Source organism: Sphaeramia orbicularis, chromosome 24 (genome assembly GCF_902148855.1).
Source record: "Sphaeramia orbicularis chromosome 24, fSphaOr1.1, whole genome shotgun sequence".
Lineage (NCBI taxonomy): Eukaryota > Metazoa > Chordata > Actinopteri > Kurtiformes > Apogonidae > Sphaeramia > Sphaeramia orbicularis.
Genome location: NC_043979.1, coordinates 23,592,132 through 23,618,528, shown reverse-complemented (window position 1 = coordinate 23,618,528; position 26,397 = coordinate 23,592,132). Strand labels below are relative to the sequence as shown.

The window sequence follows — 26,397 nt, the reverse complement described above, 5'->3', positions numbered from 1 at the left end:
TCTAGTTACGTGAACTGAAGACAAAACGCTCATCCATGAGTTCTTCCTTTATTTAAACTAGGTTATATACATCTGGAGAAAAACACTCACAAAATATGAAAACTGCAATGGCATATTAGGGCCACATAAGAAAATAAAAAACACTTGTCACTACAAGAATAAAGTCGTACTATAGGCTAATGAGAATAAAGTTGTAGTTTTAAAAAACTCATTATTTAATGAAAATAATGTCATACTTTTATGAGATTAAAGTTGTAATATATCAAGAATAAAGACACAATATTACCGGAATAAAAACAGGTGGGAAAAATATCATAATTTATGAGAATAAAGTCGTACCCACTCGTCGCATAATGGAGAACTTGGAACATTTTGTGAGGTCACACTTTCATTTAGGGTTTGTCTGGTCCAACAGAAGTGAAAGTTGCTGCTTGTGACCAGAATATTACAACTTTAATCTCATAAAAGTATGACATTATTTTCGTTAAATAATGAGGTTTTTTTTTTTTAAATTATGACTTTATTTTCATTATATTATGACATTATTGTCAAAATATTACGACTTCATTCTCATAAAAGTATGTCATTACTTTCATTCAATGAGTTTTTTGAAAACTAAGACTTTGTTCTCATTATATTATGACTTTATTCTTGAAATATTATGACATTATTCTCATAGTGACAGGCGTTTTTATTTTCTTGTGTGGCCCTAATACGCAGTCGTAAAAAACATATAGGTGGCATTTGTGTTTTTGTTGGTCAATATTCTCAATTTTTATCTTGTTCTTTATATGATTTTCAGAAAAAAGACCTCCTTTAATCAAATTATTTAAATATATCACCCAGGCTTAGACTATTCTCTGTTCAGATCAACCAAAAGTCAATATATTTGGCGATCTTATCAATGAGGAAGATGTACCATCCTGTATGGCGTGGGACTGATGCACTCCATAAAACTGAGCATCACGATGGAGGAGAATTACATGGATATTCTCAAAGTTCACTTAAGCAGAAACAATAGGCACATCTCCAAACTGGTGACACCACGGCTTACAGTACAAAGCCCTGACCTTAATCCAATAGAAAAATTGTGAACTGAAGAGGTAGGTTTGTGTAAGTGGGCCTGTAAAACCCAAACTGAATTATGCAGGAGGGACAGAAAAACTTCTTGTAAGTCTACTTAAAAGTTCAGACAATACATTTCATAAGCATTTAGATTACTATTACTATTACATGCTACATTAGAACTGAACTAACAAATGGAATATTTACTGAAATTAAATGTTCAGATCTGAGGTGTGTGAAAACATACAACCTCAACTGGATAAATGTACATGTCAGCTGATAGAAAAAGAGATATTCAAACTGGTTTTACCATCAGGAGAGAAAATATTTTATGCAGGCACTGAATGGGGCACCTTATAAATGTCACAATTTAACAAATGGCAATGAATGCTATGGTGAGAGGTGCAGGGAATTGTTTACCTTGTGGAGTTCACAGCTAGATAAATAATGCATAGGGAGGAAGTTTATGAATACTAAGCAGGATGGCAAGGCTTGACAACACAATGTAGAAAATGGATGCCAAAAGTTATCAGCAGGATTTATACTTGTGGGTGAAATGGGTAAATTATAATGCTGAGGAGGAGAAGAAAAGAAGTACTGAGCAGGGAACAAAGGTGCAACCCCATAATGTTGGGTTGTTTATTAGTAAAAGCTCTGTGTATTTAGTTTTATAACAGTCAGTCCTCTTAGTCTAACCTCATTTATCAAAGTGTTGAACCGACAACTGATCATTTTACCTGAAGCTGTTATGCTAGAATTTGCACATTAAGAAATGGTTGGTAAATATGGAGAGCGAGTTAAAGAATGAGTACAGATGCAGAAACAGGGAGGGGACGTTTCTGCAGAAGCCAAACATGAAACTAACTGTGCAGATACATTTCAGCTCAAACGCTGTAAGATTGTATGTTTTTGTGGTGTTTGACTCCTGAAGCGAACCAATATTAGGCCTATTTATACTGATCAAATACGTGAAAATGTAGTCTTTGCAAACAGAATAATTCGTAGATAAACATGCACTCATTTAAAACAGCAGCAGGATCACACTTTAAACCCTTTTATACTCAACTCTTGATGCCATTTTTTCTGTGTGATTTTTATTTATAGGGAAAAATGTATATAAAGAATAGCATTAGCACTGTCACTTTACTGTTTTTGTGGTACCTGCCCTTTACTAGGCTATTAAGTTTTTCTAGAATACAAGTATATTTATATATATATATATATATATATATATATATATATATATATATATATATATATATATATATATATATATATATATATATAGAGAGAGAGAGAGAGAGAGAGAGAGAGAGAGAGAGAGAGAGAGAGAGAGAGAGAGAGAGTATGAGTGTTATTCATGACAACATGACAACCTCAACTTCATTTGGTTCATTTTAAGCCACAGTTTTACATTTGCTTTGTCTGACAATGAATGAATTTATGAATATATGTTGTTTTTGGAATGTGTTTGTTTGATCTTACAGCAGATGTTTTCCAAATTAATTGTTATCCATATTTAACCTTTCCTAAGTAAGTTACTGTCATTTGTTGCCACAAATGAAGAAATGATGATAAAATAATTCTGCACAATGCCAGTGCCTATGAATGCATTCCCTATTGAGTGTCTGAACATCCATAGAAGAGAATTGAAAAGCTGAGAAACTGCTCCTTCTCTGGAATTTGAAAGTATATGGTTAGGATTAGTGGTGAAAAAATGATTGAACCTCTTAACTACAACAATTCTAATCAACACTTTGCTGTTTTATCACACAAATAGATAAATAAACAATATAGGCAAGAGCTCAGCTATAAAAATAGTGACCAAGTTTCATAAAAATGTGGTGTTGCAGTGTTTGGATCACACATAATATCACACCAATGCAGACTCGCATATTTTTTCAACTGTAAACTGGCAAATGTACTTTTTATTTTTGTAACACCATCATCCATATTGGCAGCTGCTTTGCTGCTTTCCTTGCAGTTAAAATATTTTTAATCACAAGCTTTTTTATTTGTTTGTGTTTATATTCATTTGATTGCATGAGGATAATCAACATCTATCCTCTTAACCTTTGTGCATCCCTCTATTTTTTCTAACATCTGGGGACCCGTGAGGCAAAAATGTACATGCACAAATCTCTAAAACCACTTCATCTCAGCTCAGAACTACTACAAGCTCAAAAATTTTCAGGATTTTAACCCTTTAAATGCCACTTTGAATACATGATGTCACTATCAACAACATTTCTGTCACTGCATTAGTATTTTTTGATGTGAGATTAAAAATGTGGTTTCAATGTAAGTCACTGAGGCTTTTTTTGTCATGAAGGTCCTGAAGTGAACAAAAACCACTAATGCAATGGAATCGGTGTTATTACTAATCTCTGACATCTCCAAGACTCTGATATAAAACAATGCTACATCCGTCCACAATGTAAGCCTAATATATGGAAAATCTCACATTTTTTGTTGGTTTTAATAAACCAAGTGACAGTGTGTATTCAAACAAACAAAATCCTTAAAATGATGGTACATTTGGTAGTTTTAACCCTTTAAATGCCTATTTGAATACATGAGGCCATTTGTTTTATTTACAACATACACAAAAAAACTGATTTCATTGCGTTAGTAGCTTTTGTGCAATGCAGGACCATCATTGACCACATTTTTCAATCTCATATAAAAAAAAAAAAAAAAAAAAAAAAAATACAAATGCAATTAAGTCCATGTTGTTGACAGTGATGTCAGTGTATTCAAAGTGGTATTTAAAGGCATTTGAAGTCCTGAAAATAGTAAACATTTAGTAGTTTTGAGCAGAGCTGAAGTGGTTTGGGAGATTTATGCAGAAAAATATTGATATATGACGATTTTGGTAGTTTTTTTGTGTGTGCATTTTTGTCATGAGGGTCCCCAGAGGGTGCAATAAATGTCTCTAGAGTTTAATAGACCTGTAAGAGGAACTGACATCAGATTAAATATTCCAAAAAATGAATATTAATGGCATACGCTGTAACACAGACCTAATGATCATTAAATTAAAAAAAACACAACGCAATATTTAACAAAAATAGCCTGAGGGTTAAGAGTTAAGGGTTAAAGTTAGAAAAACGTAGCTAAAAGGCAGAAACGAAACGAAAACATGACAAATGTTTTCTAATATGTGAACATAGGTGTGGTTTTATAGGTGTTTGAAAGCATTTTCTGGCACATTAAATAGACTCACAGCGCTATCAAACCAAAAAAAAAAAAAAAGTTGGAATTCAGAAGCAGTAGAGCAGAGCTGTATCCAACAGGCTCATTTATGTCCAGGTTGACTGATATCATGTATTCAAAGTGGTATTTAAAAGCATTTTAAGTCCTGAAAATAGTAAACATTTAGTAGTTTTGAGCAGAGCTGAGGTGGTTTAGGAGATTTATGCAGAAAAATATTGATATATGACGATTTTAGTAGTTTTTTTGTGTGTGCATTTTTGTCATGAGGGTCCCCAGAGGGTACAATAAATGTCTCTAGTGTTTAATAGACCTGTAAGAGGAACTGACATTAGATTAAATATTCCAAAAAAATAAATATTAATGGCCTACACTGTAACACAGACCTAATGATCAGAAAAATTAAAAAGGCAATATTTAACAAAAATAGCCTGAGGGGTAAGAGTTAGGAGTTAAAGTTAGAAAAACATAGCTAAAAGGGAGAAATGAAATGAACACATGACAAATGTTTCCTAATATGTGAACATAGGTGTGGTTTTATAGGTGTTTGAAAGCATTTTCTGGCACATTAAATAGACTCACAGCACTATCAAACCAAAAAAACAGTTAGAATTCAGAAGCAGTAGAGCAGAGCTGTATCCAACAGGCTCATTTATGTCCAGGTTGACTGATATCATGTATTCAAAGTGGTATTTAAAAGCCTTTTAAGTCCTGAAAATAGTAAACATTTAGTAGTTTTGAGCAGAGCTGAGGTGGTTTAGGAGATTTATGCAGAAAAATATTGATATATGACGATTTTGGTAGTTTTTTTGTGTGTGCATTTTTGTCATGAGGGTCCCCAGAGGGTGCAATAAATGTCTCTAGTGTTTAATAGACCTGAAAGAGGAACTGACATCAGATTAAATATTCCAAAAAATGAATATTAATGGCATACGCTGTAACACAGACCTAATGATCATTAAATAAAAAAAACACAACGCAATATTTAACAAAAATAGCCTGAGGGTTAAGAGTTAAGGGTTAAAGTTAGAAAAACGTAGCTAAAAGGCAGAAACGAAACGAAAACATGACAAATGTTTTCTAATATGTGAACATAGGTGTGGTTTTATAGGTGTTTGAAAGCATTTTCTAGCACATTAAATAGACTCACAGCGCTATCAAACCAAAAAAACAGAATTCAGAAGCAGTAGAGCAGAGCTGTATCCAACAGGCTCATTTATGTCCAGGTTGACTGATATCATGTATTCAAAGTGGTATTTAAAAGCATTTTAAGTCCTGAAAATAGTAAACATTTAGTAGTTTTGAGCAGAGCTGAGGTGGTTTAGGAGATTTATGCAGAAAAATATTGATATATGACGATTTTAGTAGTTTTTTTGTGTGTGCATTTTTGTCATGAGGGTCCCCAGAGGGTACAATAAATGTCTCTAGTGTTTAATAGACCTGTAAGAGGAACTGACATTAGATTAAATATTCCAAAAAAATAAATATTAATGGCATATGCTGTAACACAGACCTAATGATCAGAAAAATTAAAAAGGCAATATTTAACAAAAATAGCCTGAGGGGTAAGAGTTAAAGTTAGAAAAACGTAGCTAAAAAGCAGAAATGAAATGAAAGCATGACAAATGTTTTCTAAAATGTGAACATAGGTGTGGTTTTATAGGTGTTTGAAAGCATTTTCTGGCACATTAAATAGATTCACAGAGCTATCAAACAAAAAAAAAATAGTTAGAATTCAGAAGCAGCAGAGCAGAGCTGTATCCAACAGGCCCATTTGTGTCCAGGTTTAATCCCTGACACTCCGGTAATAAGACATTTCCATGAATTCACCTGTCGCGTCAAATCCAACTGTGCTTTTGAACAAGTTGACAAAATGTCAGCAACAGGTGTCTGCTTCAGGGACTGACCAAAGAGTGTGTTAACAACAGCGACAAAGGTAAACATGGATATATACGAGTGTTTCGGTAAAGTTGTCGAGTTTAATAACCGTCAAGTAACCGGTTGGGTGAGTCGTTTGATAGTTAATCCCACTCCCGTGACCGGCGGCGGTTACTTGAGTCTCTTTTTACTTCAGCGTCACCTCTTAAACTCCATTAAAACTCACTCAACTCCGTCCTGTTTATTTTACTAACTTTCCGGTTCAGTAAACGCCCCGTCTACGCGAAAAGTTCGTCCGAGTGGAGTTTCCTATCGGCATGAACTCACCTTGGGACTCGGGAGGAGATGCGTCGCTGCCATCCAGGTCCGCCATTTCTCCTGACGTCAGCCGAGAGGGATCAGAGGCACGAACCCAAAGGACCCGGCGCGCGGACCCGGGACGGGCTGCCGGGCACCCTCCAATGGACAGGTGGGGGACGACACATGCGCGCACGTGTGTAGTTCAGGGGCCACGTACAGCCCAAGATGAGCTAGTGGTAATAATAATAACAATAATAACAACAACAACAACAATAATAATAATAATAATAATAATAATAATAATAATATAGAAATATGTAACTTTTGTCAATCTGAATCTGAAACTACTCTACACTTATTCTTTTTATGTGAACATTCTTCTAATTCCTGGTCCAAAATTGAAAATTATATCATATCTAAAAGTAACAATAAAATAAATATAACATCCCAAAATGTCATTACTTATTTTAAACATGATACTAACAATCTAGAATTTATTGTAAATTTGTTCATATTATTTGGAAAATTTCATATACATAAAAACAAATATACTAAAGCACACCCAAATTTTAAAATGTTCCAATTAGAATTTGAAAATTATATTAAATCTTTAGAATTTATTTATGATTAAAAAAAAAAAAAAAAAAAGCTCTAACACCTTGGCTATTTATAAACAGTTCTTTAATACTGACTGAACTCTCTGTTGCACTAATTTATTTATATTTGTCAGATTTGTTATTTTTTATTTATTTATTTACTTTTTTAAATGCGAAATCTCCAAAGTCTCTCAAATTATGAGTACTCCCCCAAATTGTGAAGTTATTGTATATATATTATATAATGAAAATGTTTACATCTACAAATTATCCTTAAAAAAGGGAATAACATGAACAACCTGAAACTGCTTAAGAAAAATAAGTGGAACTTTAACAGTTTTACGCCTCATCTTATCATTTACACATGTGCATTACAACTTATAGATCACAGTGGATCTACAAATACACAAAACATTAAGTAACATTCAGAATATTGTTAAAATTGCACTTACTTCTCTCAAGGCATCCATGTTGTTTGTATTTGTTCAGATTTTTCACATTTTTTGTCCATGGATACTTTGTAAATGTAAACATTTTCATGTATTTTTACTTTTTTACACTAAAATGAACAGAAAAATTGTGTTTCGTCAGTATTTAAATTGAATTATGATTGTATTTTACTGGTCTGACCCACCTTAGATCAAGGTGCTCTGTGTGTGGCCCTTGAAGTAAAATAATTTCAACACTCTTGATTGTTAATCTCCTCAGTGTAGTTTTTTAATGTCACACATTCATCCCCTGTGCCAGATTGGACCCTTTGGCTGGCTGGTTTTGGCCCACAAGCCGTATGTTTGACACTCCTGTTGTAACAACTTAACCAGCCTAAAGATGCTGTATTTAGTCTAGCATGGGCTAAATAAACATATTCATGCCCTCATTTTTAGTCACTCCCACACCTCCATAATAATAGTATCCTGTGTAACCCATACTTCTTGCAGTCTACATACCCTTACTCAGAATAAAAGGTCAGGATTTTTATGGTAAGAAACCTGAATTGATATGTTTTCCAAATATGTGAACAAACACAACTTCACAGTCAACAGTATTAGTTAGTGTGGTTAGTGTTTTGCTGACATCTACTGGTTCTGTGAGTATCTACTGTGTGTCAGTGTGGAAGTCAATGTCATGGCATGGTCACTAGTTTGTATCTGCAAGTGGAGCTAGTACAATGGTACACTAGTGTTACTTTGCAGCACAGAGAAAAACAATTTATATTCAGATTTTATTGTATTAGATGATTATACTAGTAGGCTATGTTTGCATAACTGTGGAATAGTACATATTTCTGTTGTTAAACAAAATTTTAATGATTATATTCAGCTATGTCTTGACATAAGAAGTAAGCGTTGTAGATGGTAATTGCTGTTTATGACTCAACTGTCACATTGTCATCGTAACAGTGTACCTCTGTGATGAACTGTGGCAAAGATTAACCCATAAAGACCTGTTGCTACTTTTGTGACTCTTCTTTCCATATATTTAACCTTTCCTAAGTGACTTATCATCATTTATTCAAATATTATCCTCTGTATTTTGCATTTTTTCAGTGAAAATCATATATTTTCTGATGTTTAATTTACTGATCATGTAGATATTCATACAAACTCAAAGTAAATTCAAAGGTTATTAAATCAGAAACACAGAAAACTGAAGAAAAAGTGACTTTTTCAGCAAAGACATCAATAACTGAACATAAAAACAAGCATCTCCATCCACTGTCATCAATCAAACTCAATGGGTTTTACAGGTGAATCAATGCTGTAGAGGATGACTGTGTTTTTACATTAACTATACAGAGCCTCTGAACGTCCAAATGGGTCATATCTGATTACCATGAAAAGACAACAAACTGCATTTTACATGAGTTATTTACATGTATTGATAGGATTAGTAACAACAACAGGTATTAAACAGTTTAGATCAGTAGATGCTGTAGGTCACCAGTGGCTCTTTGGATCTTTATGGGTTAAAATTGTACACACGTCAGTCTCACAACTGGTTTGACAACTGGTTTGCATGTCATGACTTATCTAATGAACCTACAGTTAGATGTTTCGAGTCAAGAATGTTCCAAAGCAGTTGCAATTTTATTTAATTTGCCATTTTCTTTTTTAAAGGACGTTGACCATATAGTTTGGAAAATTTAATTACTTTAGTTTAGTTTATTTCAAATATGCAGCAAAACAAAATAATCCTACTTAGTCCTTATAAATGAAAAAAGATTATAAGAAAATAAACCAAATAAACGAAAATAAAAACCCATATATATATACATGAAAACAAAGTATTACTTCATTTGCATATTCGCAAAGGAGTGGGAGGAAGTATAAGTTATTTAATCCCACCCCTTCTCCACACAACAGTCTATCGTTTAGCTTCCTATCAGCATAATACATCCCTTGGATCAGTTAACCTCACTTATCATCTTCACATACACTTACATACATACATACATACATACATACATACATACATACATACATACATACATACATACACACCTATATTGACATACCAGAGAAGTAAAAAAAAATAAAGAAATATGTACATCCTTGAAGGCAACACAAAATGAATACACAATAATGTAAACAATAAGACAAATGAACAACAGCAATCAACCAAAACATAATCAAACACACACAGTTTGTAATCTGTGCACTTAAGTGACTAAGAAAAGGTAAAAGAAGGCCACTCACTAATCCAAACCTATTCATTCAGAGTGGGCCTGTTATTTTTGTCCAGTATGACCAGCAGAGGGAGCCATCTTCATACACTAAAAATCATTGACTCATCAAAACCTCATTCTTCACTCTATGGGGATTCAATACCTTTCTCATTGTGTTTCATTGCAACATCAATAAGGTGATTGTAGCACTCATTTAATCACAAATCGGTTAAAATTGTGAACTGAGCATTGATAAATGTTATACTGACTTTATTACTTTGTCAATAACCACTTATTTTTTCAGTTTAGGCTACCATTCACAAAAATCTGCTGCTACAGTTTTTATTACAATCTTATGACCAGTAGGACTAAATAAAATCTATGCATTGTTTATCCTTTAACGAAAAAAGAAATCCAATTTGATAGAATGAGACGTGAAACAAAAATCAACCAGACTAATGTTAATTCAAGTAACCCTCTGATATTTGGCTAAGGATTTACTGTTCCTGGCTAAATGTATGCTAATCTCCTATCATATCATTGCTATTTGCCAGACTGTGTTGGCTCTGCACCCCCTCCTGAACCCCCAGTAAAATGTCTACCGATTGGTGCGTGGAAATCTGCAACCATGGCAACCAGCTGTTTGGCAGTTTCTCAGACAGAGGAGGAGATGTGAGGTACCGGCCTGTAGGTATGTACTTACATACTGACAGACAAACACAGAAGAGAGAAGACAGAAGCTGCTGAGCACGGAGGTTTAATTCTATTTACTGAAAAGGTTTAGGCCAAGTTTCTAACCCTCCCTGTTTTTCAGACCAAACCCCCTCAGTCTAAGCCACCCCCTGCCCCTTCTTAAGTGCTTGTTATTGTTATTCTCTGTCAAGATAGTTTTTCAGTTGCGTTATCCGTGAGACACAGGGTTAAGCCTTGGGTGAGGTTCAAGGTCATGTGTGTGTTATGTCTTCTCATGTGTGTGATGAAAGCCTCCTCAAACTATCTATAATTGGTTCCCAGGGGAATAGATTCTTGGGATTCACCCTTCAGGATCACCGCCTTGATGTTCATCAATAAAGCCACACCATAAAAAAACATGAAGCATGCTGAGTCTTTGCATGATATATACCGTACAATCCTAGAAAAAGAGGGAACAAAAACAGTGCATGCTTTTCCTCGACCTGGACTAGACAATAAAGCATTTAACCCGTAAAGACCCAGTACTATTCATGTGTCAGTTCCCAAAGGAATTTTTCTTCCTATTTAACCTTCCTTGAGTCATTTAGCACCATTTATTATAATTCTATCCTCTGTAATTTACATTTTTTCAGTGAAAATCACATATTTTTCTGTATTTAATTCACTGATCATGTAGATCACAGGTGTCAAACATGTGGCCCAGGGGCCAAATCCGGCCCGCCAAAGGGTCCAGTCTGGGCCCTGGGATGAATTTGTGAAATGCAAAAATTACACTGAAGATATTAATCATTTTAGTTCAGGCTCCACATTTAATCTCAAGTGGGTCAGATCAGCAAAATACTATCAGAATAACCTATAAATACTCACAACTCCAAATTTTTGTCTCTTTAAATGTAAAAATTTTCATGTCATTTTACTGTATTTACACTCAAACAAACTACCATTTCACAACAACGCGAATAACCTAAACAAATATGAATATTCTGAAATGTCTGAAGTGCAAGTTTTCCCATATTCTGCCTGTTTTTAAATGTTTTGTGTATTTGTTGATCGACTGTGATCTGTAAGTTGTAATTTACATGTGTAAATGATAAACTGAGACATAATATTGTTAAAATTGCACTTAGTTTTCTTAAGAAATTTCAGTTTGTTCATGATAATCACATTATTTTAAAGGATAGTTGATAGATGTAAACATTTTGATTGCATAATTTAACTTTTTTCACTCTAAAACATAGAGGAAAGTTTGGAGTTGATATTATTTATATATTAATTTGTTATTATTTTACAAGTCCGGCCCAGTACAGATCAAATTTGGCTTAATGTGTCCCCCGAACTAACATGAGTTTGACACCCCTGATGTAGATGTTCATAAAAGCTCAGATTAAAGTTGAGGGTTATTATATCAGAAACTGAGAAAACTGTAGAAAAAGTGACTTTTTCAGTATAAACTGAACATAAACCAAGTGTCTTCATCCACTGTCATAGATCAAATTTCATGGATTTTACTGGTGAATCAATGTTATAGAAGATGTTGGTGTTTCCATGTTCACTAAGGAGCCTCTAAACATCCAAATGGGTCATATCTGACGAACATGAACTGTATTTTACACCAATTATTTACATGTATTAATCAGTTATTAAACCTTTCAGATCAGTAGATGGTTTTGGTTGTTGGTGGATGTTTGGGTCTTTATGGGTTAAAGGGGGTGGATGTCAGACATTTCCTCTCTGGGAATCTGTGCTGATTAATGCACAGGGTTCCTCTTGAACAATCATTATGAACTAAGAGCGTGGGGGGTTTTCAAGGAATAAGTAGATTGAGTAACTGATTGATTTTGAGGACAAGTGTCCTCTTTACTCCTCGATGACTCATTTGGATTAAATTGTGCTCCAGTGTTTGTGTGTGTACATGTACATGTTTATGGCCCAGTAAACACCAGGGCTGAAGTCAGATAAGTGTCTAGATTAAGCAGACTGGTTTTAAGATGTGTGTCTTTAAATGTCTTAGTATCCTTTCACTGTTATTTTTATCTTTGATGACTGTTCTAGCAGCGAAACCATTAATGTGATTATCACTGTGACCAAAAAGAATTGTTTAGCTCACAATAAGGACATCACATCAGTCTTTGATGCCGTGTAAAATGTAGTTTCCCATTTGTATTTCCATTTAGTAGGTCAATAAAACATGCTGTGTCTGTAATTACATTATTTCTGACAGCAATTAAAGGCTCCGGAGCAGCTAAGTATGTGTTGTTGAACAAGTGTAGAAAACCAAGAGATAATTGGGTTACAATGCAAACGCAGCAAAAATTCATTTACATTTACAGACACATGCTGCTGTGCCAACGGAAGTAACACAATACCATCAACAAGACTTGTCTCTTCTTGTAGCTTACAACACAAGAAGGTTGATTTATCATTGATCTGATTTGACCTGTGTTGTTGTTGTTCTTTATAAGTCATTTCATTTGTATGACCCATGAGTGCAGATTATTAACTACAGCGGTGATAGCTGTAATGACACCGTACTGTGCAGCAGATATCATAAGTTGGGGTCGTTTTCCACATCTCACTTCATCTTATCACTTTTTCTTTCAGATTGCTGCTAGACTCTGTCGCCTCTTTGTGTCTCGCGCCCTGTCTCTATCCTCATATTACCTTTTAAGCAGCCGACCGAACCATTTCTCCATAGCAACAAATCATTCCCGCCATTGATTTGACAACTGACCCCACTTTCTTTGGCCACACTGTTCATTTTACTGATCTTATTTATTTAACAAGGACAACTAGAAAATCAGAGACCGTAAATACCCTTTTCTATATTAGCCTTTTCGTTTTTAATAGAGAAATTTAGGTCAGACGTTTTTCTTTTGGCAAGATTATTCATAAATTATGAAGCAAACCAGGCTTAATTTTCCTTTTAACCTCTTTCTGTCTGCCCCGTTTTGTTTTTCATAGAGGTTCTTGTTTGTTTGTGTTTTTATAAGAGATTATTAAGCATGCGGTTTGTGTTGTTTTGGTTCCTGAAATGGTAATAACCTCCTTAATTGTCTGTCCCTACATAATTCACTAGAGACAGATGGCATAAAGGAGAATGATCTGCTCTCACCCCCTGCAGACAGACAGATCTCCCACCCGGACCCCCCACTCGCCCTGCCCCGAGCGCACATTTACATACACACACGCGCTCAGCTGTACAGTGCACGCTGTATCTAGGTAGGAGGCCCTTTAAAGCTGACCAATCTCATCCCTGAGGCTGTGTGTGCATGGGAAGAGCCAATCACAGCAAAAGAAAACAAACCTAAAAAAAAAAGAAAAAAACAAGCAGTTCATACACAAACAGACCAGCAGACATATGGCTGTGTGACCCGAGTAAATAGTGCAATTAATTCTAAATCCCTGCAATTAATCCTATACAGAGCAGTGTCTGATAACCAGGCATTTACCTATTGTTGTGTATATTAAGAGACAAGATGAACTGTGAATAATTAAGATCCTATTTTCACCCTTTCTGACACTGTCCAAGGTTGAATTCAGATGTATGAACATTTCCAATAAGGATATTACTTTTGAATATTTCTTGAAAAAGCTACTTTTCATGTATTGTTAGCCTCATAGCATAATTGCCTAAGTCATATACTATATGGACAAAAGTATTGGGACATGTTAAATTCAGGTGTTTCTTTTCTAACAGGCGTCTAGGATACAAAACAATAATGACAAATGTCATAATATAGTTTTATATGGTGATAAATGTCATTGCTTTGCCTTGGCTAGTTTTGTTTAAATTACTATCTTTGCTTCCAAAATACTCCAGAAATGGTTTTTCCTTAATTTATCTCAACATTGATTTTTTTTTTTTTTTATTTAACAATGACTACGATTTTAAATGTTCTACCTCTAAATTTCTAAAATAGTTTTTGTGCTCTAACCGTAAATAAGGTAATATAATACATTTCTCTCACAACTCATCGTCTACTTTCTTCACATCTCACTTAGGAGGAAAAATCTCCCATTAAACTTTAAGGAAACATTGATGTTTCTAAACTGTATGGACAAAAAATATTGGGACACATCATGTCTACAGCTGTAAGATGTCCTGTTCATGCTGATTTGAGATATAAACATCAGTACTGATAATCAATATGATATTTATCACCATATAAAACTATATTATGACATTTGTCATTGTATCCTAGACGCCTGTTAGAAAAGAAACACTTGAATTCAACGTGTCCCAATACTTTTGTCCATATAGTATATGACTTAGGCAATTATGCTATGAGGCTACCGACATGTTGAACACAAAATTTATACCAAGTCTGTTGTTCACTCCATTCAGTACTTCCTGTGTAGATGAATGTAACAGTTAAAGGGGATACATGTAATATTTCTTCTTTACTGTGGATGTTTTCTATCTGAAAATAGAGCTAGCTAACAGAGCTATAATGTAAACTATCAGCTGAAGATTATAAGACAGTGTTCTATTGACTGACTGTCACACAGTAATACAGATGATGATCATATCATAATACAGAAGACTGTAAATAATGATGTTTATACTTTATTCAGTGAGTGATACAGTCTGTGGATACACACTAAAAAATGATTCATGAGGTTAGTTAGGTTAAGTTAAGCTTAAAATCAAGAGCTTGTTCAGCTTAAAAAATTAAGTTTGTTATATGTACACATTTAAATCAGTTAATAAGTTATTTTATGAAGTTGGTCTAAATGAAAAACAAGGAAAACAGTCTTAACTTAACAAGAAAAGCACTCGGAGAGCACAGACAGATCTGCCCCCCCCCCCAAATCATCCCCAAAATGTAACCATTTCTTCCTTGTACCAGTATCAACATTTCCCGAAAATTTCATGAAAATCCGTTTTGAATTATCTTGCTAACAAAAAAAACATGCAAACACACACGCATGCAAACACACAAAGCAAAATGATCCCAATACCTCCTGATGTAGGTAATAACATATTGATTTTGAACAGACATTTCTGCCTTTAACTTAACAAAGAAGTATATTAAGTTAGTACAACTTAAAAATCTTGTAAGCTTCCTTTAAAAGCTGAGTACAAAAGTCATCCTAAGTGTGTTCTGGTACGTGACTTCCCCCTGATGTTGAGAATTTGAAATATTAATACTACATAATACTCCTTTAGGATTCATAGACAGGCCCGGACTGGCTAATCGGGAGGACCGGGACAATTTCCGGTGGGCCGGTATAATATTTAGGCCGCGAGGGCTGGAGTTCACTTTGAATATGTATTTAATATTTTATTTATTTACTTTTTAGGGGCCAGTGTTCAGTCATGGCACTGAGTTGATCACATAATCTGCAGCCGCTGTTCCTGGGCCCCACCCCCTCTACTAGCAAACTGTTTGTTTTCTTCCTCTTTTTTTGCGGATACACCGTGACCTGGCGTAACATGTCCTTGCATACGGTTAGTAGCTCTATACTGTAGCTGTGGAGCATATACAATCTGTGCTCTGTAGGCTATGTCGACGCTCAGCAGTGTTTACTCTTTGAAACATGGATAATAGAAAGAGCAAGGGTGGCACAGAGAAGGCAAGAATTAAAAAGAGGAAAGCTCTTGAAGCAAACGCAGCCAAATGTGCCAAAATCTGCAACTTTTTCACAAAACGACCTCCCGGTTGGAAACAACTAATGAGGACGATGAACCGGGTAAACCACCTTTAAAGTTAGTTAATTATCGAGTCAGTGAATTGTGTGGCATTGTGACGTGGAACATAACATTATGTCATTTAAATAATAGTATGATGCGACACCACATAACTGGGAAACTTTGTCTTGTAGCTCCTCAGAGTCAGAAAGCAGATCCAGCAGCAGACACCTGCCATGAGCCCACAAGTCCAGAGTGGGCAGGTAGGACTGCTCAGAGAGGGAAGATTATTAATAAATAGGCTCCAATGAAGAGTATGGTGTAGGCCTGTTCAGTATGAAAGGTGCTCTGAGATGCTCCAGGATTCAGCACTACATGAATGAAACTGACACCAAGGCTTTGCAAAATAGAAGATTTGTGCTGAGAATTATGAGCATTTTTAAACTGTGATTTAGTGTCAGAAGCAGAGCCAGGAGCCAGTAGTGATGAGGGGATTGTTCCTGTCAGGATGGAAGGAAAAGGTGAGCTGTTGGAACAGACTGTGTGAACAAGCATTAGTTCCAGTAAAACCACTTTCTAGACCCAAATTATAGTCCTGACCTATTTTAATTTTATTATTAAAAGTGAGACAGTAAATACACAAAGCCCACAACTGAAAGGCAATAGCATAAAGTAATATTAAATAAGCCTGCATATTTTGCCAATGTAAATATCTTAATTAGTTAAGTAAGTCCAAATGTCTGCAGATATTATTTTTTATTGTGATCCAGGTGCAGGTGAGTCTAGAGAAACTGGAGGAAGTGTGAAAGGGAGAGCAGAGTCTACTGATGACAGAGGAGCAGCTCAGCAGCACAACCCTGAACCACTAGGCACAAATGACACAGATGAAGATGAGTCTGTTGTTAGCTTTGATTACTTTGCTCGCCCTCAGTCACAGGATATACAGACATTTTTTCTTATCATCCTCATCAAACCCCTAATATCACTATACCAAAAGTTTTCAATAGCAAAGATGATACAAACTGCAAGTAAGTTGTGATGGAAATCTTTTGTTGCAGAGGATACAAAAATAATAGTTATTAGAAAGTGCAGCAAGCTTTTTTTTTTTTTTTTTAATTATTTTTTTATTTCATATTTTTATATATTCTTTCATTTCATTTCAAACATTTTAAAGGTTTGAAAAATGTTAACACTTATAAGAACAACAATATAGATTCTGTTATTGTTGTGTTGTGAGGAATAATAATGTTGGAGATGTGGATGTGCACTCACTGTTGAAATAAATCCACATTGTGAAGCAACCTTTACTTGCGCTGAATTGGAAATATTTTAGAAAATACACTGAATTACAAGGCTTTGCAGAACAGTATGTAGACCTAACATGTAAGGTTATAATTGCATGATTTTAATAATAATCGGTCGTGATCTAAAGTGGGCCGGTCTGAGGTATGAAACTCCAGGGCTGAAAAGGAGTCTCAGTCCGGCCCTGTTCATAGATAACATAAAAAGATAATAGATTAAACAGACATGCTAAATATTGTCATAAAGGCTCCAAATGTATTCTTTGCTCAGAAAGCTGCACAAATGTGTTTTGTGTCTTTACCTGGTGGCGATAATGGTAGTAGTAGTGGTAATACAAATGTCCAAAGTGGGCAGCAAAGTCTGTGTGATCTCAAACACGCCTACATCTCCTTATGCTTGAAGAGCACAGCTGTAACATTTATGTCTGTAGTGCTGTAAAAGTGAATGGACTCACTGTAGTGAAATTAAAAAGATTTCCCACATGATGCACTGCACATACATACACACATGTAAGCAGTGAAAGTAGAACACACACATGTATGTAATGTAGTATTTATAAAGGCAGGAAAACAGCTGTTTCCAGGGATTCAGATGCACTTAAGGTTGGGTAAGAGTAAAACATTTAGTAAGTATGCCAAACAGTTAAACTTTTTCGATATAATCACATTTGACAGAATTCTTCAGATGCAAGAAAAGTAAGGAAAGACTTACATGTTGAAAGAGCCACTTTGGGAAATGTAGGGAATGATTTCTGAATATTGTATTTTCTTAACAAGTATTTCAGTGGGTAGATTGTGTATTGTTAATGCCTGTGGCCAACAATTTACAATAAGAAGTGACACAAAGCATTAGGAATTCTGACTCAACACAAAACTTCAAATCACTACTGAAAACTTACCTGTTCAAACTTGTATTTTCTCAAGCCTCTTTTTTTTCTCTCTCTGCTCCTTTTGTTTTGTTTGTTTGTGAAGCATCTTTAAGTGTCCAAAAAAGCGCTATTTAAGTGTAATGTATTATTATTATTATTATTATTATTATTATTATTATTATTATTATTATTATTATTATTATTATTATTATTATTATTATTATTATTATCATTATTATTAAGTCCAAACTGAGGACTATATAGTTTTTCTTGATCAGTAATCACAATGTCACAATATTCAATTATTAGATGCTAGTTAGTTCATGAGCATTTGTGACTTACAGTTACTACTTCATTTATACACCGGTAACTTATAAGAGTACATAGATAACTGGTTAATTATAAGTACCCCCATGTAAATTCATCATTATTCAACATTATTTTTTAATATTGAGTATTTACTAACCATCATTATGTCATGATTATGCGAACATTACTTACCTTTTTTGGTGATTGAGTGGTTTTGCTGATCTGCACTGTCTGTACACTATGATGGATGGATGGACAGATCGATCGATATTGTTATTAGTGTCACGCACATGACGTACTGGACTCTTCTGGATTTACAAGGCACTGCAAAAAAAAAGCTCCAAATCATGACAGAAAAAAACAAAGGTTCCAGCTGAGTCTTTAGCAAAACATTGTCTTTTTTTCACCCATTCCAAGGGGACGTCTGGCATATAAGTGCTTTACTAAGATAAATATATTTGTAACAGTAATTTATTTTGTATTTCATCAACTATTTTGTAATATGTGGTTATATATGTCCAGATCAGGGGTGGGCAACCTGTGGCTCCGGGGCCACATATGGCTCTTTAGCATCTCTCTATGGCCCCTCTGGTCAAAAAACATAAGGAACATTTTGAAATGAACTGAATGAGTCATTACTTTTTAACACTGTTATAGGCCTAAATCTATTCTAACTTTGTCCATCTGCAAAAATGCACAGGCTTTACACGGAATAAAAACATTTTTATGACATAATAAAAACCAAAATGGATTATTTTCTTGCCGAATTTAATACAAGATGCTCAATTTGCATTTATCTGTAGTTTGTAAGTTGCACTTTTTCTCCATTACACAACGTAATTATGTTTTGGAAATAGTGTCCATCATTAAAAACATTGTACAAATATTGAATATTTTCTTTCTTGTACTTGTATAATTTCATAAATGCACCAGACATTGCATTATTGTAATGGAAATACAAAGTTAAATAGCAAACTAATCACAAATAGGCTACAACAGCGTAGCCACCTCATGGTAAAATGTAGATGGATTTAATTTTTTTTTTCATGGCTCCAGTCAGATTTCTTTCTTTTTTTCCAGACAAAAATGGCTCTTCAGGTTGTAAAGGTTGCTGATCCCTGGTCTAGATACTCTGGTTTGTGTGTACCCCATGTCCAGTGAGACCGAATACTGAGTGGTGTCTGTGTCTGGTTAATAGGTGATGCTGTATGGCTGACTCGTCTGTCATATGAATGAATGAGCAGGCCACAGCAGTGTGACATATCTCCCCAGCATTTTTCTGATGCTGCAATTGGGTTCCACAACAGAGGAGACGAGATGGGATCTATCTTTACAGCTGAAGGGAGCATAGGAGCTGCTGCTGCTAGTGTCACTCCATGTCTCATCTCTGTTTCTTACTGCCCCGGTCATGTATGGTATCTGCTTGTCTTTTTCTTTTCCCAGTCTGTTCGCTATCTCTTTTTTTTTCTGCTGCGATATTAGTATGATGGATCACTATATTCACAGGGGAGAGCAGCAAATGCTCTCTTATACTCAACAAGAAGAGAGTAGGGGGTGGAGAGCAAAATATAGGATCAGGACAGAGAATAGCAAAATGAAGAGGGGGATGGGAAGACATGAAATGTACAGTAGGGTCTGCTGAGGTATTTCACGTAGAATATGCTGCGTTACACTTTTAATTTAAAACACTTTAACACTGAAAAATGCCAGTCTAAGAAACCTCACATCACCTTACTTCATTCATCTATTTCAGTTTCAACAGCTTCAATCCATATTATTTGTGAAAATCCATAATATGATAATGAACCATGACTAACAGTGACTTGAGGACCGTGCTGGTGTGAGATTAGCTGGTGTGCAGCCAGCTGACTGGCCCGTGCACATCGACCAAAGGGGGGGGAAACCTCCCATCCTTAGCTATTCTCCTCACATTCACCTTGCAGTCCCAATTATTCAAGGCAGCGTGCACGAGCGCTCCCTGCCAGCCAGCCAGCCAGCCAGCCCCAGCTGTGAAAAGTGGGTCATGGAATTTAAAGGCACACTGCACAGTCGCTTGGCACCACTCCGGTTTTCTGTTCCTCTCCATACGCAGCAGCAGCAGCAACAGCAACAGCAGCAATGTGTGCGTATGCAATTCTGTATCCTGCAGTGAAATCCACAAGGCTGTTTGTGAATGTGTGTCAGTGAATCAGAAGACATTCATTATCACGTTCTCTCCGGGAATAAAAGCTGTGGCATGTTCATCAAGTGTCTCTCCTCTTAGCTGGCCTATATTCTTCCACTTGACTTGTCTTTAGAAATAAAAATACATGTGATGATTCGTAATGAGGTTGACTTGTTCCCTGACAGATCAATGATTCACGTAACGTTAAGTTTTATTGATTTTTCTCCCTTAATTTTCTAACAAATGTGTCTCAGACATCAGTGTGGACTTTCTACCTAGCAACAGTGTACAGTAGGCCAGTAGGCTAGTACATATGGGGCCAGACATGCCGCAGAGAAAGGCTACTCATGCGTATATTAAGCAATAATGTCATACTCTGATGAGCTCTATACAGAATCAGACAGCACACAGGACTGTCCTACTAAACTACTGCCACAGTGTATGGAGCACATTGGCAACCATGATGCTCTAATACACCCCTCATGCAGAAACACATGAAAACGCTCATGAATATTATCCAGTCACATGCAGGACCACGCGCAGATCTGAATAATTGAATACTCCCAGTCACACAAATGAAACAATTCCTCAATAAATCTACACAGAGGCCATGTGTTTAAACAGTACAGAGTCATTCTGCATTTTTATTATAAGCAAAAACAAACCAACACACCACATTACATTTTTAAAAACAAGAACGCTTATTGTGGATGTAAAGAAAACCAAAACTGCAGCTGAAAACTGAGTATTTTAGTCTTAATAATAAAAGGTATAAAAAGGAAAGTGTTCATTTTTTGTGAAAAAAAAAAAAAAATCCTTTGGGCCAACAAAATGTTTCCCTCGACATGCTACTTTAAAAATACATGCAAACGTAAAGCTCTCTAGTATGGACACTTTAAATACTCTCCACATGAAATCCCATAAATTATAAAACATCATCCTATTGCCCCTGAACTGTTTCTTGACAGTAAAAGTCCTAGTACCTCGACATAAACCCTGGATGCATTTCAGTTTTCTATAATGGCTTCCTCCTCTAGTTTTCCTTCTGATTCACTGATCTGGAAAACACACGATCATATAAACAAAATCAAACTTTGCTCTGTTCAGGTTGAGGAAAGGAAAGAGGACGCCACATTAGACTGAACGTACATCATCGATAAAGACAGACACATTTCTTCCGGACATACTGTGTATTTCTCTGGCATCAGTCGACAGTGAAAACGCCTTTAGAACCAAAAAAGTTGGGAAGAACATCAAAAACAGCACCATTTTTAACATTTTCCTGGATTCTGTTCAGCGAGATAATCACGCTGTTTTAAGAAAACAACCAAAAAAAAAAAAAAAAATCTACAAAGTCATACATGGCAACTAATTTTAAAAAAAGTATTTTTTGCTTGATTATAACTTCATAATATCTATACTCTTTATCAGTGTTTTCTCTCTTGTTAGCATGCAAGACGGGTGCTTTGCAAGTGGTCTGTTAAATCAAACATTGCCCTGCTTTTGTCTTTGGCAGCTGAGGGTGTATCATACAGCCGGTTATGTCTGCTCCATTCGGAAATGAAACTGGGCCCAAATCCATAACAGAGTCACCATGATTGTACCAGAGCTTACAGGTTTTTGAGCGTGTCGGTGCACAGGTCATTAACAACAATAAATAACTTAAGTCACCTCTCAAACCTGGGAATATACGATTACAACTTATTCTATTTTCTGCAACCTGGTGAAGTTAATAAGTATCACCTTCTATTTAACTTAAATCTTTAACTCTGTAACACTTGGAGAAATTACATAAACTCTAACCATCTGTGGAAATGCGGTGTCACACTTATGCCTCTGTGACGTATGACATTTACAATGTAAATGCTCCCAGTTTTGGCACACCTTCCCCTACGTGACCTCAGAGGTGAAGTGTCAAAGTTTCAAGTTTGTCTTCAGTTTATGAATAAGCTTTGTTGCCTTTAGGTCGTCAGCAGTTATGTTTCAGTACTGAGAAAAAGTGAACTGATCCTGAATGTCCTTAAAGGCAACATCAGCCATTATTATAGAGGCAATTTAACAGTTAAGTGAGTTAAGTGAACCAGTGTGTGGAAAAACAACGTCAGTGTTTGGGCTTTGTGCTTAAACCTAAACTACAAACTGATATGTTTTCTGATGAAGAAGCTGGAGGAGGAGCGACAAGCAACACCACATAACATGATAAGTGAAAGGCTGCCAATCATACAGGTTTTGTAGTCTCGTGTTGAGAACTGCAACCCCCATCATGCCTTGCTGTGGTAAAAAAAAAAAAAAAACAAAACTGTGGGAACAGTGGGTAAATAGTATTTTTGCACCATTTCAGCTTGATTTTGCAAATATTCCCACTTTTTCCAGATGTCGTACATCACACTCTGACAGTGGATGTAGTCATGGTCTGTATAAATGAACTACAGATTTCCCTTATATTTGCAAGCACTGATGGAGTAATGATTAGGAGGTTGACTTTAAAGAGGGACACTAACAAAACTGCTGAAGACCACATTTCAATCACATGAACAATAAATGGCAACATATAGTACATTTTCTTTAAAAAGAAGTAACAGTAAAACACCTCAGTAAAAAAAATGAAAAATCTTGAAGCACTGTGTTTCCATAGTGCTACAGCTATTTTCACACCTAACTGCAGTTATAACATCTTTTTTCCACCACCTCCCTTTATGAGATGTTCACTCTGTCGGTGTTTTTGTGTTTTGTATGGCTGTTGGGATTACGGCATCATTTTGAGAAGGTTAAACATGGCTCTGAAATGTAGACTTAGGTGCTAATGTTAAAGCAGAGATGCAGATGGTAGGCTCTAGAGTTTGACATTGTCTTGTGTATTGTGGCTGGTATACATTTAACCATCTTGGCTCTTTTGTGATTTCTAATGTACCTGTCAACAGCCAGACATTATATTACATCTTGTAATCTATGCAGGTGTGAAATGAATGCATAATGCTATATACATGGACTTTATGGTGCATGTTTGCAGGTTGCAGAATAGTTACTTTTCCTGTTATGTAGGTTTTGATCACAATATTCTATGTGATGACAGTCCATTTTGAGTGGGTTAAGTGAGCTGAGATGATGGATGATTGATGGTTGACACGACAGCCATTATAGACCCTTCTTGGTTGGTGCACTGAGTTTTCTCATCCCCCTTATCCTGCCGAGCAGCTCCCGGACAAAGTCCTGCACAGAGAAAAGAGACAAAGGAAGAGTTAGAAAGACAATGACTCACAATGTCAGACAAACAAAAGGTTAAAAAAACAACAGACTAATATTCATTGAATAAATTAACATATAAAAATGGGATACAGCTTCTGCACTCCCACAACTGAGCACCAAAACAGATCAATATTCCAGCTTTTTAAACAAAACCATCCATCCATTGTCTTCTGCTTATCTGGGGCCGGGTCACAGAGGCAACAGTCTAAGCAGGGATGCCCACACTTCCCTCTCCCCAAAAACCTCCTCTAGCTCCTCCGGGGGGATTCTGAGGTGTTCCCAGGCCAGCAAAGAGAAATAGTCTCTCCAGCATGTCCTAGCTCTTCCTCGAGGCTTCCTCCCAGCGGGACAGGCCCGGAACACCACCCTAGGGAGGCGTCCAGGAAGCCTCCGAAATATATGCCCGAGCCACCTCAGCTGATTTACAATAGTGATAATGTAGTCATTTTTATTTTATGAGGATGTCTATCTGAAACAGGCATAATTGTATCACTGCTGTTTGTCTTGAGGCTTGAGATAAAGTAAGACAGATGCTACAAAAATGATTTAGTATTTACAGTCATGGAAAAAATTATTAGACCACTTTTTTTCTTCAATTTCTTCTTCATTTTAATGCCTGGTACAACTAAAGGTACATTTGTTTGGACAAATACAAATTATTAGACCATCAAAAGCCATTAAAAACAATGGTTATGCAAACAAGTACTAACTCCTGTGTGTATCATGTGACTAAAACAGACAAAAGAAAACATGGAATGCCTAAAAGCACTGTTTTTGGCAGTACAATGCCATAGCTATTGATGTAAGAACTGAAATGATTTTGGTTATTATCAAGAAAACATGGAAAATGTCTAGATATCAGCTCTGAAATTAAACTGTTATGAGCTATTTTTGTTGTTATCATTATATTTGTCCAAACAAATGTACCTTTAGTTGCACCAGGCATTAAAATGAACAAGAAACTGAAGAAAACAAGAATGATCTAATAATTTATTTCGTGACTGTATAATGATATAAACAATGTCTCATAAGAGTTTAATTTCAGAGCTAATATCTAGTCATTTTCCATGGTTTTCTTAATAATAACCAAAATCACTTCAGTTCTTACATCAATACCTATGGCATTGAACTGACAAAAACAGTGCTTTTAGGCATTCCATGTTTTCTTTTCTGTCTGTTTTAGTCACATGATACACACAGGAGTTAGTACTTGATTGCATAACCATTGTTTCTGATGACTTTTAATGGTCTAATAATTTTTCCCACGACTGTATATCAGTGGGATTTCCACACAATCAGAAGAGTAAATTGTTGCCATTGTATGTTTCTACAAACCATGGATATATCTAATCTCAAACTCATAACTCATCTTTAAGTGATCTGCTGCTATTTTTCTTTCTTTAAAGGGCAGGAGGTGGTTGACAGAAAATTCAGACTTCAAATGGCAACTTTATATGTCTGCAGTAAGGGTTAGGAAAAGATTAGAGTTTAAAGGTTTAGCGTGTGATATTTAGTGACATATAAAAGTGAAGTTTCAGTTTTAAGCCACGTGAATACCCCTTTCACCTTCTCCTATGATGAATGCAAAAAAAAAAAACATGTAAAGCTTTTGAAAAAAGGGGGATATTAACTGGTTCACAATTCAGCCTTAAAGCTGATAGTTTCATGATAGTTTTTAGTGTTTTTAACCTCCTAAGACCCAGGAAATTTCAGCAAAGTACAAGCTTTTTTTGTTTTTAGCTTACCGGCCGACAGGCTGTAAGCTATTGTCATCATGCAGTGTCCGTCGTCGTCGTCATCGTCTGTCGGCGTTGTTGTCTGTTACAGAATTTTCAATCGTTTTCTTCTCCAAAACTACAATTCTGATTGACTTCAAACTTGGTATACAGCTTCTTTATGATGATGTCAACAAAAGTTAGTGAAATTATTTGGATCCAGATCTGATTCTGGATTTGGTGCAACTTTGAAAAATGTCCCCATTATAAGAGATAGGAAGTGGATCGATGCAAGAACTCAGTAAATATAAATGATATCCAGAGTAAATTTCTACAGTCCAGCCCTGATGGGGAGATGACCAAAACATAATGTCCACATGCTGATCAGGATCTTCTTCTGGATCCAGGAACTGACGGAAAATTTAACATGGGCTCTTATGGGGAAAAAAATTCAATTGTCTTTTTCTCCAAAACTCCAGTTCTGATTGACTTCAAACTTGGTATACAGCTTCTTTATGATGATGTCAACACAAGGTATTGAAATTATTTCGATCCGGATCTGATTCTGGATTTGGTTCAACTTTGCAAAACTTTCCCATTATAAGAGATAGGAAGTGGATTGATCCAATAAATCAGTATCCATGATATTAAGTTGGAATTTGAATTTTTTACAGATCTGATTGGTATATAACCAAAACATGGGCTATTTCTGTAATAGAATAAATACACATAACTGGGTGATAATAAATGG

General features: G+C 35.6%; 2 protein-coding genes and 1 long non-coding RNA gene across 3 annotated transcripts in view; 1 reads left to right on the top strand and 2 right to left on the bottom strand.

The window, feature by feature from the left end:
* Positions 1-6,579, bottom strand: part of map7b (microtubule-associated protein 7b) — a 39,780-nt gene extending 33,201 nt beyond the window's left edge. Inside the window, exon 1 of the mRNA XM_030128429.1 lies at positions 6,484-6,579. Within this exon, the coding sequence (XP_029984289.1) occupies positions 6,484-6,529 (46 nt within the window). The 5' untranslated portion in view covers positions 6,530-6,579. The remainder of the gene's footprint in view (positions 1-6,483) is intronic.
* Positions 6,493-20,863, top strand: LOC115415029 (uncharacterized). The gene is made up of 3 exons (XR_003934755.1): positions 6,493-6,625; positions 10,272-10,408; positions 19,720-20,863. It is a non-coding gene; the product is annotated as an uncharacterized LOC115415029 (long non-coding RNA).
* A 435-nt stretch (positions 20,864-21,298) lies between these two features.
* The window catches only part of ppp1r14c (protein phosphatase 1, regulatory (inhibitor) subunit 14C), a 46,547-nt gene continuing 41,448 nt past the window's right edge, over positions 21,299-26,397 (bottom strand). The window contains exon 4 of the mRNA XM_030128438.1: positions 21,299-23,895. Within this exon, the coding sequence (XP_029984298.1) occupies positions 23,821-23,895 (75 nt within the window). The 3' untranslated portion in view covers positions 21,299-23,820. The remainder of the gene's footprint in view (positions 23,896-26,397) is intronic.